The sequence below is a fragment of the Nerophis lumbriciformis genome, linkage group LG16 (assembly GCF_033978685.3).
Source record: "Nerophis lumbriciformis linkage group LG16, RoL_Nlum_v2.1, whole genome shotgun sequence".
Taxonomy (NCBI): Eukaryota; Metazoa; Chordata; class Actinopteri; order Syngnathiformes; family Syngnathidae; genus Nerophis; species Nerophis lumbriciformis.
The window spans coordinates 23,374,091-23,390,490 of record NC_084563.2 but is presented as its reverse complement, the minus strand read 5'-3'; the positions used below and the strand labels follow the sequence as shown (position 1 = coordinate 23,390,490).

The 16,400-nt window shown below is 43.0% G+C and overlaps 1 protein-coding gene across 1 annotated transcript; it reads left to right on the top strand.

Annotated features, from left to right (window-relative positions):
* The first annotated feature begins 5,156 nt into the window (after window positions 1–5,156).
* On the top strand, window positions 5,157–13,330 carry LOC133617086 (uncharacterized). The gene is made up of 2 exons (XM_061976800.1): window positions 5,157–5,646; window positions 12,240–13,330. The coding sequence occupies exons 1-2, from the start codon at window positions 5,451–5,453 to the stop codon at window positions 13,151–13,153; spliced, it is 1,110 nt and encodes a 369-aa protein (XP_061832784.1). The 5' UTR covers window positions 5,157–5,450; the 3' UTR covers window positions 13,154–13,330.
* Window positions 13,331–16,400: the final 3,070 nt, after the last annotated feature.

Genomic DNA, 16,400 nt, shown 5'->3' with positions numbered 1-16,400 from the left:
TGCGCTGTGTGCAGGCGCCAAGTCCTGTTGGAACTTGAAATCTCCATCTCCATAGAGCAGGTCAGCAGCAGGAAGCATGAAGTGCTCTAAAACTTGCTGGTAGACAGCTGCGTTGACCCTGGATCTCAGGAAACAGAGTGGACCGACACCAGCAGATGACATGGCACCCCAAACCATCACCCAACCATGCAAATTTAGCATTTCCTTTGGAAATCGAGGTCCCAGAGTCTGGAGGAAGACAGGAGAGGCACAGGATCCACGTTGCCTGAAGTCTAGTGTAAAGTTTCCACCATCAGTGATGGTTTGGGGTGCCATGTCATCTGCTGGTGTCGGTCCACTCTGTTTCCTGAGATCCAGGGTCAACGCAGCCGTCTACCAGCAAGTTTTAGAGCACTTCATGCTTCCTGCTGCTGACCTGCTCTATGGAGATGGAGATTTCAAGTTCCAACAGGACTTGGCGCCTGCACACAGCGCAAAATCTACCCGTGCCTGGTTTACGGACCATGGTATTTCTGTTCTAAATTGGCCCGCCAACTCCCCTGACCTTAGCCCCATAGAAAATCTGTGGGGTATTGTGAAAAGGAAGATGCAGAATGCCAGACCCAAAAACGCAGAAGAGTTGAAGGCCACTATCAGAGCAACCTGGGCTCTCATAACACCTGAGCAGTGCCAGAAACTCATCAACTCCATGCCACGCCGCATTAACGCAGTAATTGAGGTGTACATGCTCATATTTTTCATTTTCATACTTTTCAGTTGGCCAACATTTCTAAAAATCCCTTTTTTGTATTAGCCTTAAGTAATATTCAAATTTTGTGACACACGGAATTTTGGATTTTCATTTGTTGCCACTTCAAATCATCAAAATTAAATGAAATAAACATTTGAATGCATCAGTCTGTGTGCAATGAATACATATAATGTACAAGTTACACCTTTTGAATGCAATTACTGAAATAAATCAAGTTTTTCAAAATATTCTAATTTACTGGCTTTTACCTGTATATACGGCCACATTTTTTCCATCCATAAATCCATCTTCTTCCGCTTATCCGAGGTCGGGTCGCGGGGGCAGCAGCCTAAGCAGGGAAGCCCAGACTTTCCTCCCCCCAGCCACTTTGTCCAGCTCCTCCCGGGGGGATCCCGAAGCGTTCCCAGGCAAGCTGGGAGACATAGTCTTCCCAACGTGTCCTGGGTCTTTCTTCCCCGTAGCCTCTTACCGGTCGGACGTGCCCTAAACACCTCCCTAGGGATGCGTTCGGGTGCCCAAACCACCTCATCTGGCTCTTCTCGATGTGGAGGAGCAGCGGCTTTACTTTGAGCTCCCCCCGGATGGCAGAGCTTCTCACCCTACCTCTAGACCAGTGGTTCTTAACCTTGTTGGAGGTACCGAACCCCACAAGTTTCATATGCGCATTCACCGAACCCTTCTTTAGTGAAAAATAAAATGTTTTTTTTTTCAAATTCAAGACAAAGTTATATGTTTTTGGTAACACTTTAGTATGGGGAACACATTCTAAGTAACAAAGACTTAATTTAGGGTTATTTGGTTAGGGTTAGGGTTAGAGGGTTAGGACCAGGGTTAGAGGGTTAGGGTTGTAATAAGGCCATGCCGAATAAGGCATTGATAAGTACTTAATAATGACTAGTTAAGAGCCAATATGTTACTAATTTGCATGTTAATAAGCAACTAATTAATGGTGAATATGTTACCCATACTAAAGTGTTAACATGTTTTTTCACTGGTGCACAAAATGAACCGTGCATGAACAACACCTTGTTCAAACAACAAAACCAACACAGTGCACAAACTCACAACAAATTACACACCTGCAAATCAGTCAGCTGTTTCCGTATCCGTAATACGCCGATAGGGAGAAGTTTTTATTTACACGATGAGTCGGGTGTGTCTTGACCTCCGCCGAACCCCTGAGCCGGACTCACCGAACCCCTAGGGTTCCATCGAACCCAGGTTAAGAACCACTGCTCTAGACTAACACCCTCCCCCCACCACATCCCACCTCCCCGGATTGTAAATAATCAAATGTATATACTTGTTCTTATGCTTTCCCAACTCACTATGTTCACTGCTCGCTGTACATATCCTACCAAGTCTGACCTACACTGTTACAATGTCCATTTCTCAGGTGATATTATTGTTGATGACTGAAGTGCTGATATCAACCAAACTTAAGCCCCCGCCCCCCGCCGCAACCCCCTCCACATCACACCCCCCGGATTGTAAATAATTCAATGTATATACTCTGATGATTAACTTGTGTGATGACTGTATTATGCTGATAGTATATATCTGTATCATGAATTGATTAACGTGGACCCCGACTTAAACAAGTTGAAAAACGTATTCGGGTGTTACCATTTAGTGGTCAATTGTACGGAATATGTACTGTACTGTGCCATCTACTAATAAAAGTCTCAATCAATCAAAAATCAATCCCATTAGGTTGACTTTTTTTCTTGCCATGATGCGGGATCTGAACTGAGGATGTCGTTGTGGCTTGTGCAGCCCTTTGAGACACTTGTGATTTAGGGCTATATAAGTAAACATTGATTGATTGATTGAATGAAGAGATTCGACCCACTTCTTCTCCTAGAGCTGCAGCTCTAGTCCGAGGCTCGCTGAAACAAATACAGCTTTTTGTTCGACGATTCCTCTTGGCGTCTCCTTGGCTAATCACCCATCACTATACTTGCCAACCCTCCCCATTTTCCCGGGAGACTCCCGAATTTCAGCGCCCCTCCCGAAAATCTCCCGGGGCAACCATTCTCCCGAATTTCTCCCGATTTCTGTCAAGACTTGGACTATGGCTTGGTTTGTTCTCCCGAGGCGCAAGTGAATTGGACCAGATGTGGCGTGAAGGTAAATACATGATTTATTTAAACACTATAACTACAAAAAAAAAGGATCAAACAAAAGGCGCGCACAGGGGCGGAGGTACAAAACTAGACTATCAACACAGAACTTGCACATTGGCAAAAACTATGAACAATTAAACAGAACTTGCAAACTATGGCATGAATAAAGAAAACTTACTTGGATGAAAAAACGGCATGAAAAAGCGCAGCAAACGTCATAAGGGTGTGTGGAGAGTATACATGCGGGATGTCACCAGAAAGACAAACTGAAAACAATGAACTTAAATACTACAGACATGATTAACGAAAACAGGTGCGTGACTCAAAACGTGAAACAGGTGCGTGACGTGACAGGTGAAAACTAATGGGTTGCTATGGTGACAAACAAGAGTGCACAATGAGTCCAAACGTGGAACAGGTGAAACTAATGGGTAATCATGGAAACAAGACAAGGGAGTGAAAAGCCAGAAACTAAAGAGTCCAATAACTAAACAAAACATGACTAAAACAAAACATGATTACACAGACATGACAATTTCCACCCGGACAACATTATTGGAGGCGTGCCTTAAATGCACTGCCTTTAGCGTCCTCTCTCACCTGAAACCTTCACCCCTTAACAGCCGCATGCTGTCCAGGTGTCCACTTTTCCTCCATATAAACAGCGTGCCGGCTCAGTCACATAATAATGTAGCGTTGGACGGGTTTAACACTGATCTTTACTCGTAGATGTCAAGAAATGCCGACACGTTGTATGATCTTTCAACTGGTTTAATGATAACGTTAATTTCAAACACACACACACAAGTGAATGCAAGGCATACTTGGTCAACAGCCATACGGTGGCCGTACAAACAACTTTAACACTGTTACAAATATGCGCCACCCTGTGAACCCACACCAAACAAGAATGACAAACACATTTCAGGAGAACATCCGCACCGTAACGCAACATAAACAAAACAGAACAAATACCCAGAACCCCTTGCAGCACTAACTCTTCCGGGACACTACAATAACATCTACGGCTTTTGGAGCTCAGTGCACAACTGCACACACAACAAGAAGGAGACGAAGCAGAAGAACGAAGAAGAGACATGGCGACGACGAGTAAGAAGAAGAAATACGCTTGCAAGTTCCAAAATGATTGGAAAAAAGAATTTCATGTCATCCAGGACAGCTCGAAGGGGAAGGGGTATGTTGCCTGCACCTCAATCTCGACCCCCCAACCCTCCCCTCCCATCTCCCGAATTCGGAGGTCTGAAGGTTGGCAAGTATGCCCGTCACACGACCATCAAATATACGACACGAGTAATAATACACTTTGTCACCTGTTATAACACGACGCTGACACACATATTGTTTTTTCAAATTATATATAATGCCTGTTTCTAACATTTTTATACAAAATAAAATATCAAAATGGCCCCTATAGTCTTTCATTTTTAGTATGTGGCCCTCTGGAAAAGGTTTTGACACCATGCGCTAATTCAGGGGTTGGGAATCTTTTTGGCTGAGAGAGCCATGAAAGCCAAATATTTTAAAATGTATTTCCGTGAGAGCCATATAATAATTTTTAACACTAAATACAACTAAATGCGTGCATTTTTAAGTAACACCAACATTTTTAGAGTATAACAAGTCTCTTAATCCTTTTAATAACATTGTTATTCTGAAGCTAACCAATAATAAATAATATACTTCTTACCATAAATGTGACTTCTTGAACAGGTGCGGTAGAAAACGGATCGATGGATTAAAATGCATGATAATTTTTTATATTTCAATGTTATTTTTAACACTGTGATTGCCAGCGGAATTATTCATTACTTATCGTGTTAAGCAATGTCAGCTAAGATGAGTTCAAACCCCGGCCGAGTCATACCAAAGACTATACAAATGGGAGCCATTACCTCCCTGCTTGGCACTCAGCATCAAGGGTTGGAATTGGGGGTTAAATCACCAAAAATTATTCCCGGGCGCGGCCACCGCTGCTGCTCACTGCTCCCCTCACCTCCCAGGGGGTAGAACAAGGGGATGGGTCAAATGCAGAGAATAATTTCGCCACACCTAGTGGGTGTGTGACTATCAGTGGTACTTTATCTTAATTTATCTGAGAGCCAGATGCAGTCATCAAAAGAGCCACATCTGGCTCGAGAGCCATAGGTTCCCTACCCCTGCACTAATTCATTACGAATTATAATATCAATAAAGTTCTGTTAAAAAAATGAAAGTTGACGCCGTGTGACATAATGCGCATGCGCAGACCGGTGGTGTTCACTGGCTTTCCTACCGTGTCGTGACATCAACGGAGCGTCTTAGTCTGCGTTAATTACTACATTTCTACGTTTGCTCCTTTACTAATTAATGAACTCGACTCGACGCAGTGAACTCTGAAGCTTTTCAGGCGAGCTTAGAGTTAGCTTAGCTTGCTAGCCACTAAACAGTGAACTCTTGAAGCTTTTCGGGCTAGCTTAGAGTTAGCTTAGCTTGCTAGCCGCTAGCTTTGAGTTAGCTTAGCTTGCTAGCCGCTAAGCTAAGAGAACGCGGGAAGTTGTCGACACGCGGCTAAAATGCGTGAATTACAATCTATGAGAGTGTTGGTGACTCGGCGACTCACTGCAGCCGTGGAGGAAATATTTGTGGAGTTCGAAAGAACGATAGCAGAGTACGAGGAGGAACTTTCTCGACGAAAAGAGGAGAACGAGCGACAACGCCAGCTGCTGGACGCAGTTTTAATGAAGCCTGAAGTTGTCTTGCACAGATCAGGTTTGTTTACTTTTCACTCTCGCATGTCCGCTAACTTTATTGTTCACCCATCGACACGGGGGAACACATGACGTAATTGAGGGGCGGAGTATTGGCAAGAAGTGAAAGTAGTTGGCTATGTGACGGGCTGTGACGTATGAAGATGACGCAACTACCTAGTTTGCGACGTTGGTTATGACGCAGGAATTTGTTTCTAAAATACATAAAGTTATGCAGATATTTTTAAGCCATATCTTCAATGTTGTTGTTAAAGGCCTACTGAAACCCACTACTACCGACCACGCAGTCTGATAGTTTATATATCAATGATGAAATCTTAACATTGCAACACATGCCAATACGGCCGGGTTAGCTTACCAAAGTGCAATTTTAAATTTCGCGCGGAATATCCTGCTGAAAACGTCTCGGTATGATGACGCCTGTGCGTGACGTCACGTATTGTAGAGGACATTTTGGGACAGCATGGTGGCTAGCTATTAAGTCGTCTGTTTTCATCGCAAAATTCCACAGTATTCTGGACATCTGTGTTGGTGAATCTTTTGCAATTTGTTCAATGAACAATGGAGACAGCAAAGAAGAAAGCTGTAGGTGGGAAGCGGTGTATTGCGGCAGGTGTTGTGCCGGATAACGCACCCCCGCCGTAGAATGCACCCCTTGACTGTTGTGCCGGATAACACAGCCGGTGTTTCATTGTTTACATTCCCGGAAGATGACAGTCAAGCTTTACCATTGGCCTGTGGAGAACTGGGACAACAGAGACACTTACCAGGAGGACTTTGAGTTGGATGCGCAGACGCGGTACCGTGAGTACGCATGCAGCTGCGGCTTCCAAACATCTGATCGCTTGCCCGTACGTGCGTGCCGCTATGTGCATGTCACGTACGTAACTTTGGGGAAATATATGTGCTGTATGAACTTTGGGGAGGTGAACGGTACTTTGGGCTGTGGGATTGAGTGTGTTGTGCAGGTGTTTGAGTTGTATTGGCGGGTTATATGGACGGGAGGGGGGAGGTTTTTGTTATGCGGGATTAATTTGTGGCATATTAAATATAAGCTTGGTTGTGTTGTGGCTAATAGAGTATATATATGTCTTGTGTTTATTTACTGTTTTAGTAATTCCCAGCTGAATATCAGGTCCCACCCGCCTCTCACAGCATCTTCCCTATCTGAATCGCTCCCACTGCCCTATAGTCCTTCACTCTCACTTTCCTCATCCACGAATCTTTCATCCTCGCTCAAATTAATGGGGATATCGTCGCTTTCTCGGTCCGAATCGCTCTCGCTGCTGGTGACCATGATTGTAAACAATGTGCAGATATGAGGAGCTCCACAACCTGTGACGTCACACTACTCATCTGCTACTTCCGGTACAGGCAAGGCTTTTTTATCAGCGACCAAAAGTTGCGAACTTTATCGTCGATGTTCTCTACTAAATCCTTTCAGCAAAAATATGGCAATATAGTGAAATGATCAAGTATGACACATAGAATGGACCTGCTATCCCCGTTTAAAAAAGAAAATCGCATTTCAGTAGGCCTTTAATTATTAGTGTCGCCAATGTTATGAAAAGCAGTGTTTGTAAAAGTGTATGATTTCACCGCTTTAACAGGAATTTATTTGCCACCATAACCCATACTTGCCAACCTTGAGACCTCCGATTTCGGGAGGTGGGGGGGAGTGGTTAGGGGCGTGGTTAAGAGGGGAGGAGTATATTTACAGCTCGAATTCACCAAGTGAAGTATTTCATATATATAAAATACTTGACTTTCAGTTAATTCTAGCTATATATATATATATATATATATATATATATATATATATATATATATATATATATATATATATATATATATATAGATATAGATAAAATAAATACTTGAATTTCAGTGTTCATTTATTTGCACATATACACACACATAACTCTCATCTACTCATTGTTGAGTTAAGGATTGAATTGTCCATCCTTGTTCTATTCTCTGTCACTATTTTTCTAACCATGCTGAACACCCTCTCTGATGATGCATTGATGTGTGGCACGCACAAAAGTTCTTTCATCAAATGCACTAGAGTCTGGAATCTTCCATCTCTCCCTGGCATGGCCCAAAACCGGTCAATCTTTGCTTCCTGAGGAACATCTTCACTGTCAAGCACTTGGTAGTCCACTACTTCTTCCCGGAGGCTATCCAGGTCCAATCATCTTACTCGTCGTCGGCGTCGCCATGGCTGTATCTTCCTCGTTCTTCTGCTTCGTCTCCTTGTTGTGTGCGCAGTTGTGCACTGCACTCTCTAAAAGCCTTAGATGTTATTGTCACATATGCATGTACAGTAGATGGCAGTATTGTCCTGTTTAAGAGTGTCACAACATTGCTGTTTATGGCAGAGAAAATGTTTTACGGTAGACGAATTCGTGACTGCTGTTGTTGTGTGTTGTTACCGCGCTGGGAGGGCGTTAATGAAACTGCCTAACAATAAACCCACATAAGAAACCAAGAACTCGCCCTCGATCATTCTACAGTTATAACGTGATTGGGCAGGCACGCTGTTTATATTGTGGGAAAGCGGACGTGAAAACAGGCTGTCCTCACTCAGGTCTGCATGGAGCTGGAGGGGGCATGGCCTCCAGCTCCGTCTGAATTTCGGGAGATTTTCGGGAGAAAATTTGTCCCGGGAGGTTTTCGGGAGAGGCGCTGAATTTCGGGAGTCTCCCGGAAAATCCGGGAGGGTTGGCAAGTATGCCTTAACCTCTGTTTTTAAATCCTTCCTTCAACATCTCTGCACTGCTCAAAATAAACTTTTGCTCTAGCAAATCCTTTTCAACGTATATTCAATTGAATGGACTGCAAAGACAAGATATTTAACGGGGAACATTATCACCAGACCTATGTAAGCGTCAATATATACCTTGATGTTGCAGAAAAAAGACCATATATTTTTTTAACCGATTTCCGAACTCTAAATGGGTGAATTTTGGCGAATTAAACGCCTTTCTAATATTCGCTCTCGGAGCGATGACGTCACAACGTGGCGTCACATCGGGAAGCAATCCGCCATTTTCTCAAACACCGAGTCAAATCAGCTCTGTTATTTTCCGTTTTTTAGACTGTTTTCCGTACCTTGGAGACATCATGCCTTGTCGGTGTGTTGTCGGAGGGTGTAACAACACGAACAGGGACGGATTCAAGTTGCACCAGTGGCCCAAAGATGCGAAAGTGGCAAGAAATTGGACGTTTGTTCCGCACACTTTACCGACGAAAGCTATGCTACGACAAAGATGGCAAGAATGTGTGGATATCCTGCGACACTCAAAGCAGATGCATTTCCAACGATAAAGTCAAAGAAATTTGCCGCCAGACCCCCATTGAATCTGCCGGAGTGTGTGAGCAATTCAGGGACAAAGGCCCTCGGTAGCATGGCAAGCAATGGCGGCAGTTTGTTCCCGCAGACGAGCGAGCTAAACCCCCTATCGACCCTAGCTTCCCTGGTCTGCTGACATCAACTCCAAAACTGGACAGATCAGCTTTCAGGAAAAGAGCGCGGATGAGGGTATGTCTACAGAATATATTAATTCATGAAAATTGGGCTGTCTGCACTCTCAAAGTGCATGTTGTTGCCAAATGTATTTCATATGCTGTAAACCTAGTTCATAGTTGTTAGTTTTCTTTGATGCCAAACAAACACATACCAATCGTTGGTTGGAAGGCGATCGCCGAATTCGTCCTCGCTTTCTCCCGTGTCGCTGGCTGTCGTGTCGTTTTCATCGGTTTCGCTTGCATACGGTTCAAACCGATATGGCTCAATAGCTTCAGTTTCTTCTTCAATTTCGTTTTCGCTACCTGCCTCCACACTACAACCATCCGTTTCAATACATTTGTAATCTGTTGAATCGCTTAAGCCGCTGAAATCCGAGTCTGATCCCGAGCTAATGTCGCTATAGCTTGCTGTTCTTTCCGCCATTTTTGTTTGTGTTGGCTTCACTATGTGACGTCACAGGAACATGGACGGGTGTTTATAACGATGGTTAAAATCAGGCACTTTGAAGCTTTTTTTAGGGATATTGCGTGATGGTTAAAATTTTGAAAAAAACTTCGAAAAATATAATAAGCCACTGGGAACTGATTTTTAATGGTTTTAACCATTCTGAAATTGTGATAATGTTCCCCTTTAATGTTTCAACTGAGAAACTTCTTTTTTTTTGGCAAATAATTTAATGGCAGCAACACGTTGCAAAAAAGTTGACACAGGGGCATATTTACCACTGTTTTACATGGCCTTTCCTTTTAACAACACTCAGTAAACGTTTGGGAACTGAGGAGACCAATTTTTGAAGCTTTTCAGGTGGAATTATTTCCCATTCTTGCTTGATGTACAGCAGGGGTCTCAAACTCAATTTACCTGGGGGCCACTGGATGCAGAGTCTGGGTGAGGCTGGGACACAAAAAAAGATTTCTTAAATTTTTTTTTTGCATACTCCTCAGCATGTCTAGTTGTATAATGACGTTTCAAATTGTATTCCTTGTGCACCGCAACTTTCTCTGCAAAAAAGACATGTCGAGTTGCCCCTGTGCTCAACAAAGAAATATTGCATCTCCCACTTTTCCTGGAATTGTCTTTTCTCACCACTAACCTTTCTCTTCACTGCAGGCTTTGAAAAAGACATGTTTGGGGTTGTGGAATATATTTGTATTTAGCCGACACACGGAGAATAATGTTATTGTGTCGTTCCGCTTTTCCTCCCTACATTAACACGGCGGTCGGCGGATAATAGCCGGGAAAGTACCGGGATAGCGAGCGCAAAAAAGTGACGGCTCCCGGAGTCTTATCTGGCGTCATATAGAAATATATGTAGTGTTCATCGTGTGAGGCAATGCAAATTAAACAATAAAAAAAACAAATAACGGTTTGAATTGGTCCAGGTTATCGGGGACAGTTATTACTGACGGACAGGTGTCGCGGTGTGACTGCAGCCAGGCATGTAAGAAAACTCTCGTCTCCATGGCAACGTTTCTGTCGCTTTCACTCATATTTTGGACCCAAATAACAAAAATTGTCTCTGTCTGCAGCCAATGGGAGGGGAGGTGGATTCGCCGTGGAGTTTACAGTTACGGTAGCACAATTAGCCCCGAACGGGCTAATATCACGACTAACTTGTTACACGTCCGATTCGCCCAGCGACTCTCTCTCGGAGTATCAGCGCTGGGGTCCAGTGCACCACAGTTTTGTATTGTCGCTCGGTCCTTCGGCGGAGTGCTTCGGAAGCTACCGGACCGCTTTTACAGCGGCGCCGGGTGAGGGAGCGAGAGAGAAAGAGACACACACAGTGACAGAGAGAGCTCGAGAGAGAGAGAGAGCAGGCGGGCGAGCCAGAGAAGAAGAGCGCGTGCGGATCTAGTGGAAAAGCGGCAAAACGTTTCTCTGCTTGCATCACGTAAGTGACGTCAATGTTCGGCCCTCGAGAGCCATATACCACCCCGTGATTGGTAGATTCCTTCAGCTCCGCACACAGCGCTGTCAAGCGCCATTCATATAAAACGTGGCTTGGCATTGTCTTGCTAAAATAAGCAGGGGCGTCTATGATAACGTTGCTTGGATGGCAACATATGTTGCTCCAAAACCTGTATGTACCTTTCAGCATTGATGGTGCCTTCACAGATGTGTAAGTTACCCATGCCTTGGACACTAACACACCCCCATACCATCACAGATGCTGGCTTTTGAACTTTGCGCCTACAACAATCCAGATGGTTCTTTTCCTCTTTGGTCCGGAGGACACGACGTCCACAGTTTCCAAAAACAATTTGAAATGTAGACTTGTGAGATCACAGAACACTTTTTCCACTTTGCATCAGTCCACCTTTGATGAGCTCGGGCCCAGCAAAGCCGGCGGCGTTTCTGGGTGTTGTTGATAAATGGCTTTCGCTCTGCCTAGTCGAGTTTTAACTTGCACTTACAGATGTAATACATATGTAATGTTTTAGATGGTAAAGAGCTGCTGATGTAATTGACTTAATGTGGCTGTTACAGTTTAAGTCTGAGTCCAGTATTACCGCTAGATATCTAATCTGATCATTATGTTTCAGGGAGAGAGTCTGAAGGCGACAAATTATAGTTTCTCTTTGCTTCTGTGGGCCAAACACAATGAGCGTCGTCCTTTATCCCCAAGAAGAATCGGTCACAAAACAAACAACAAGCGGCCAAAAAGAGTTTTCTCTGTAGGGTGGATGGACTCACGCTTCGCACCAAGAGGAGCCAGTTGATGTGGCATGTAGTCCAGATGCCTCCTGAACGCATTCCTGATGAGGTGTTTTGGACATGCCCAGCCAAGATAAAACCCTGTGGTAGACCAAGGACATGCTGGAGGGATTATGTCTCAACGTCTGTCTCGGGGACTCCTCTGTGTCTCCTCTTTGGAGCTGGAAGAGGTAGCCATTGACCGGGATTGTCTTGGCTTTTGGAATGAGACTGCTGACCACGCGATCTGGATAAGCGGAATAAATGGGTGGCTGGAATCTAATCTTGTAGTTTTGACCACTGATGCATCTCAAAAGAAAAAAAAACAAAGACATGTCTGACAAAAGTGTGTTTGTGTCCTATAGACATCCAGCAGCTGAGTGGTCGTCAAGAAGAACATCCCCCGACGCCACAGGACGGAAGTTTCACTTTGAAGCAGGAGGATCCACAGCCTTTCTACTTTAAAGAGGAAGAGGAGGAACTAATGATCAGTCAGTCAGGAGAAGAGTGTCTTCTCGGGCTGTGGGAGGCTGATCTCACCAAGTTGCCTCTGACTGGTGTCTCTGTGAAGACTGAAGACCATGAAGACAAACCACAAGTTGACAACCTCTTAGCTCCTTTATCAGATAGTGACGACATAACGTCACAATCTACTGAGGATGAAGACGAGGACCACACCCAAGTACCTTTGAGCAGCAATACAGACTGTGAAGGTGATACGAGGACTCACACTGACAACAAACACCCTGAATGCGCTGAAGAGAAGAAAGGTAAAAAAGGTTTTACCTGCTCAGTTTGTGATAAAAGCTTTTGTAGTAAAAATTATTCCGTTCGACACATGAGAATACACACAGGAAAAAAACCTTTTAATTGCTCAGTTTGTGGTAATACATTTTCTCAGAAGTCCAATTTGACTAAACACATGAGAACACACACAGGAGAGAAACCCTTTACTTGTTCAGTTTGTGGTGACAAATATGCTCGGAGGGACAAGCTGAAATTGCACATGACAACGCACACCAGAAAAAAACCTTTTAGTTGTTCAGATTGCGGAGCTAAATTTTCTCGGACAGATGGCCTGAAAATACACATGAGAAGGCACACGGGGGAAAAACCTTACATTTGCTCAGTGTGCTGCAGAACATTTTCACGTAAGTTCACCTTGACTGCACACATGAGAACACACACAGGGGAAAGACCTTTCAACTGCTCGGTTTGTGGCGATACATTTTCTCATAAGGGCTCTTTGACTGCGCACATTAGAACACACACATTTTAGAAACGTTTTATTTGTTCAGTTTGTGGTAATACATTTTCCTGGAGGCTCAGCCTGAAATTACACATGAGAACGCACACAGCAGAAAAACCTTACATTTGCTCAGTTTGCTGCAAAACATTTTCTCATAAGTCCACCTTGACTGGACACATGAGAACACACACAGGGGAAAAACCATTCAACTACCGTATTTTCCGCACTATAAGGCGCACCGGATTATTAGCCGCACCTTCTATGAATTACATATTTCATAATTTTGTCCACCAATAAGCCGCCCCGGACTAAAAGCCGCGCCTACGCTGCGCTAAAGTGAATGTCAAAAAAACGCTGCGCTAAAGTGAATGTCAAAAAAACAGTCAGATAGTTCAGTCAAACTTTAATAATATATTGAAAACCAGCGTTCTAACAACTCTGTCCCAAAATGTACGCAAATGTGCAATCACAAACATAGTAAAATTCAAAATGGTGTAGAACAATAGCAACATAATGTTGCTTTAACGTTAATGTCACAACACACAAAATAAACATAGCGCTCACCTTCTGAAGTTATTCTTCATTCGTAAATCCTTCGAATTCTTCGTCTTCGGTGTCCGAATTGAAAAGTTGGGCGAATACGGGATCCAAAATGGCCGGTTCCGTCTCGTAGAAGTCATCGGGAGTCAGTGTCGCTGTTGTTCTGTGAATCCTGCCTTCCGGAAAGCTCGGACCACAGTTGTGACCGAAATATCTGCCCAAGCATTTACGATCCACTGGCAAATGTTGGCGTATGTCGTCCGAGGCTGTCTGCCCGTCTTAGTGAAGGTGTGTTCGCCTTCGGAGCTGTGTGAAAAAAGCCACCCGGCCTCTTCGCGTAAACTTCCCTTAACCACTCGCTCATCTTTTCTTCATCCATCCATCCCTTCGAGTTAGCTTTTATGATGACGCCGGCTGGAAAGGTCTCTTTTGGCAAGGTCTTCCTTTTGAATATCACCATGAGTGGAAGTTAGCATGGCAAGCTAGAACCACAGTGAAGGATGACTTCTCATTCCCTGTGGAGCGAATATTCACCGTACGTGCTCCCGTTCCACAGTGCGGTTCACAGGAATATCAGTTGCTGTGAAATACGGTAGTAATCCGTGTGCGGATGGAGAGATTGCGTCTTTTTATGAACCGGATCGCTTATTAGGAGCCATTTTGTGGTCTTTACAGATGTAAACAGGAAATGAAACGTACGGTGATATCCGCGCGTTTTTTCTTCTTCTTCCGGGGGCGGGTGAAGCGCTTCCTTTTCTATGGGGGCGGGTGAAGCGCTTCCTGTTCTATGGGGGCGGGTGCTTTCCTTGGCGGTTGCTTGCGTAGAAGAAGAAGCGCTTCCTGTTCTACCGGGAAAAAAGATGGCGGCTGTTTACCGAAGTTGCGAGACCGAAACTTTATGAAAATGAATCGTAATAAAGCGCACCGGGTTATTAGGCGCACTGTCAGCTTTTGAGAAAAATTGTGGTTTTTAGGTGCGCCTTATAGTGCGGAAAATACGGTACTCGGTATGTGGCGATACATTTTCTCAGAGTGGCAATTTGAATAAACACATGAGAACACACAAGCGAGAAAGTGGTGATACATTTTCTTTGAAGTCCAACCTGAGAACACACACGAGAACAACCTTTTGTTCGCACAGTTTGTAGTGACACATTTTCTCGAAGGTCCAGCCTTATTATTCACATGGGAAAACACACTAGAGTAAAACCTTGTAGTTGCTCAGTTTGCTGTAAAATATTCTCGGAGAAAAATAATATGATATCGCACATGAGACTCACACTCAGGAGAAAAACCTTTTATTTGTTCAGTTTGAGGTGACACATTTTCCCGCCGGGACGGACTGAAATTACATATGAGAAAACACACAGGAGGAAAAACTTTCAATTGTCCAGTTTGTGATCAAGGTTATTCTGATGAGCAAAGTTTGACAGCACACATGTCGACACACAACGGAGAATAATTATTTTCCTGCCCACTTTGTGCTATAAGATTGTTAAGTTGTAGAAGTGGAATGGCTTGCGTGAAAATTAGTATTAGGAGGTTATTTCTGACATGTATATCAGTTTTATAGTGATGATCTGTTGTGTGTGTATGACACCAGATTCCCTATTGAGTTCCAGGTTAGTGTGTCACAAAGAACAGCAGCTACATTATTTTAAATCAACTCTGAAGCAAATAAACAATGTTGACTAACAAGTTCAGGCAGTCTGATTGGTTGAGGAAAGTAGAGATGGTGTGTTTGGTATATTCTCTGTCTTTATGATGGTACCAACATTTGCTTCATCGGTTAATAAAATGAGCTGGAAACCACACATCAAGTACATACAACATAAAGTGGCGATAAATATTTCAATATTGAATAAGGCAAAATAACTCCTAAATCAAAAAGTCACTTCATACTATGTACTGCTCATTGGTGTTATTGTAACGACATGTTTATATTTAAGCCTTTGTCTTGTCTAATAAATGACATAGTTGGCCATTTCTATTGTATTAATGAGATTGTAAAGGACTGTTTATGTGCTAAAACCTCTTTCTTGTTTAGAAGCTACATACAATATTAACTGTTTGGATGTATTCTTTAAATCAGTGTATTCTTCTGCTAGCCTTGTACTTATTTGACTTTTATCTCTAAATCAAGTTTATTCTGGGTTTTAAATGCACTGAAACTTTACTATATCACTATTAGTATTGTAAACATGTTAGACAATAAATCTAATGTCTATTTTATGTGTTTTGTCTATGACTCCAAACTATGTGGTGCCTGCCAAAAAGTGATTCCAATGAATATTTTGATATTGACAAATCGTTTCTCTGCATTAATGACTGTACTCCTATTACCCTTAAGAGAGTTACACATATGATGATAAAGTACATACTGTTTACTTGTTGAAGTACCCTTTCCATTTCTAGTTTCAATTTGTGTTTTTATTTCATTCATTAAAGGTCAAATAATATTAAAATACATCATGAATGAAAAGGAGCAGAAATACATATAAACTTAGAATATATGCCCCCATTCACGCAATTACATTTGTTGTTCAACTCTAAATACAATTAAAGCAATATTTGTTTTTCATAACATACAACAAAACACTTTTTTTTCCAATTCAAAACTTTTCATCATGATTTGAACTTTTTTTAAATACAGCAATATATTTACATTGTTTGGTTCCACTATCAAGTTTGTTCCATGAACTAACACCTCTGATTGAAGTGCTTCTTTCCTTTGTCA

Coding starts and splice junctions, on each gene's coding strand:
- LOC133617086 (XM_061976800.1), top strand. CDS start 5,451: ATGCGTGAATTACAATCTATGAGAGTGTTGGTGACTCGGCGACTCACT. Junction 5,647..12,239: donor AGTTGTCTTGCACAGATCAG/GTTTGTTTACTT, acceptor TGTGTCCTATAG/ACATCCAGCAGCTGAGTGGT.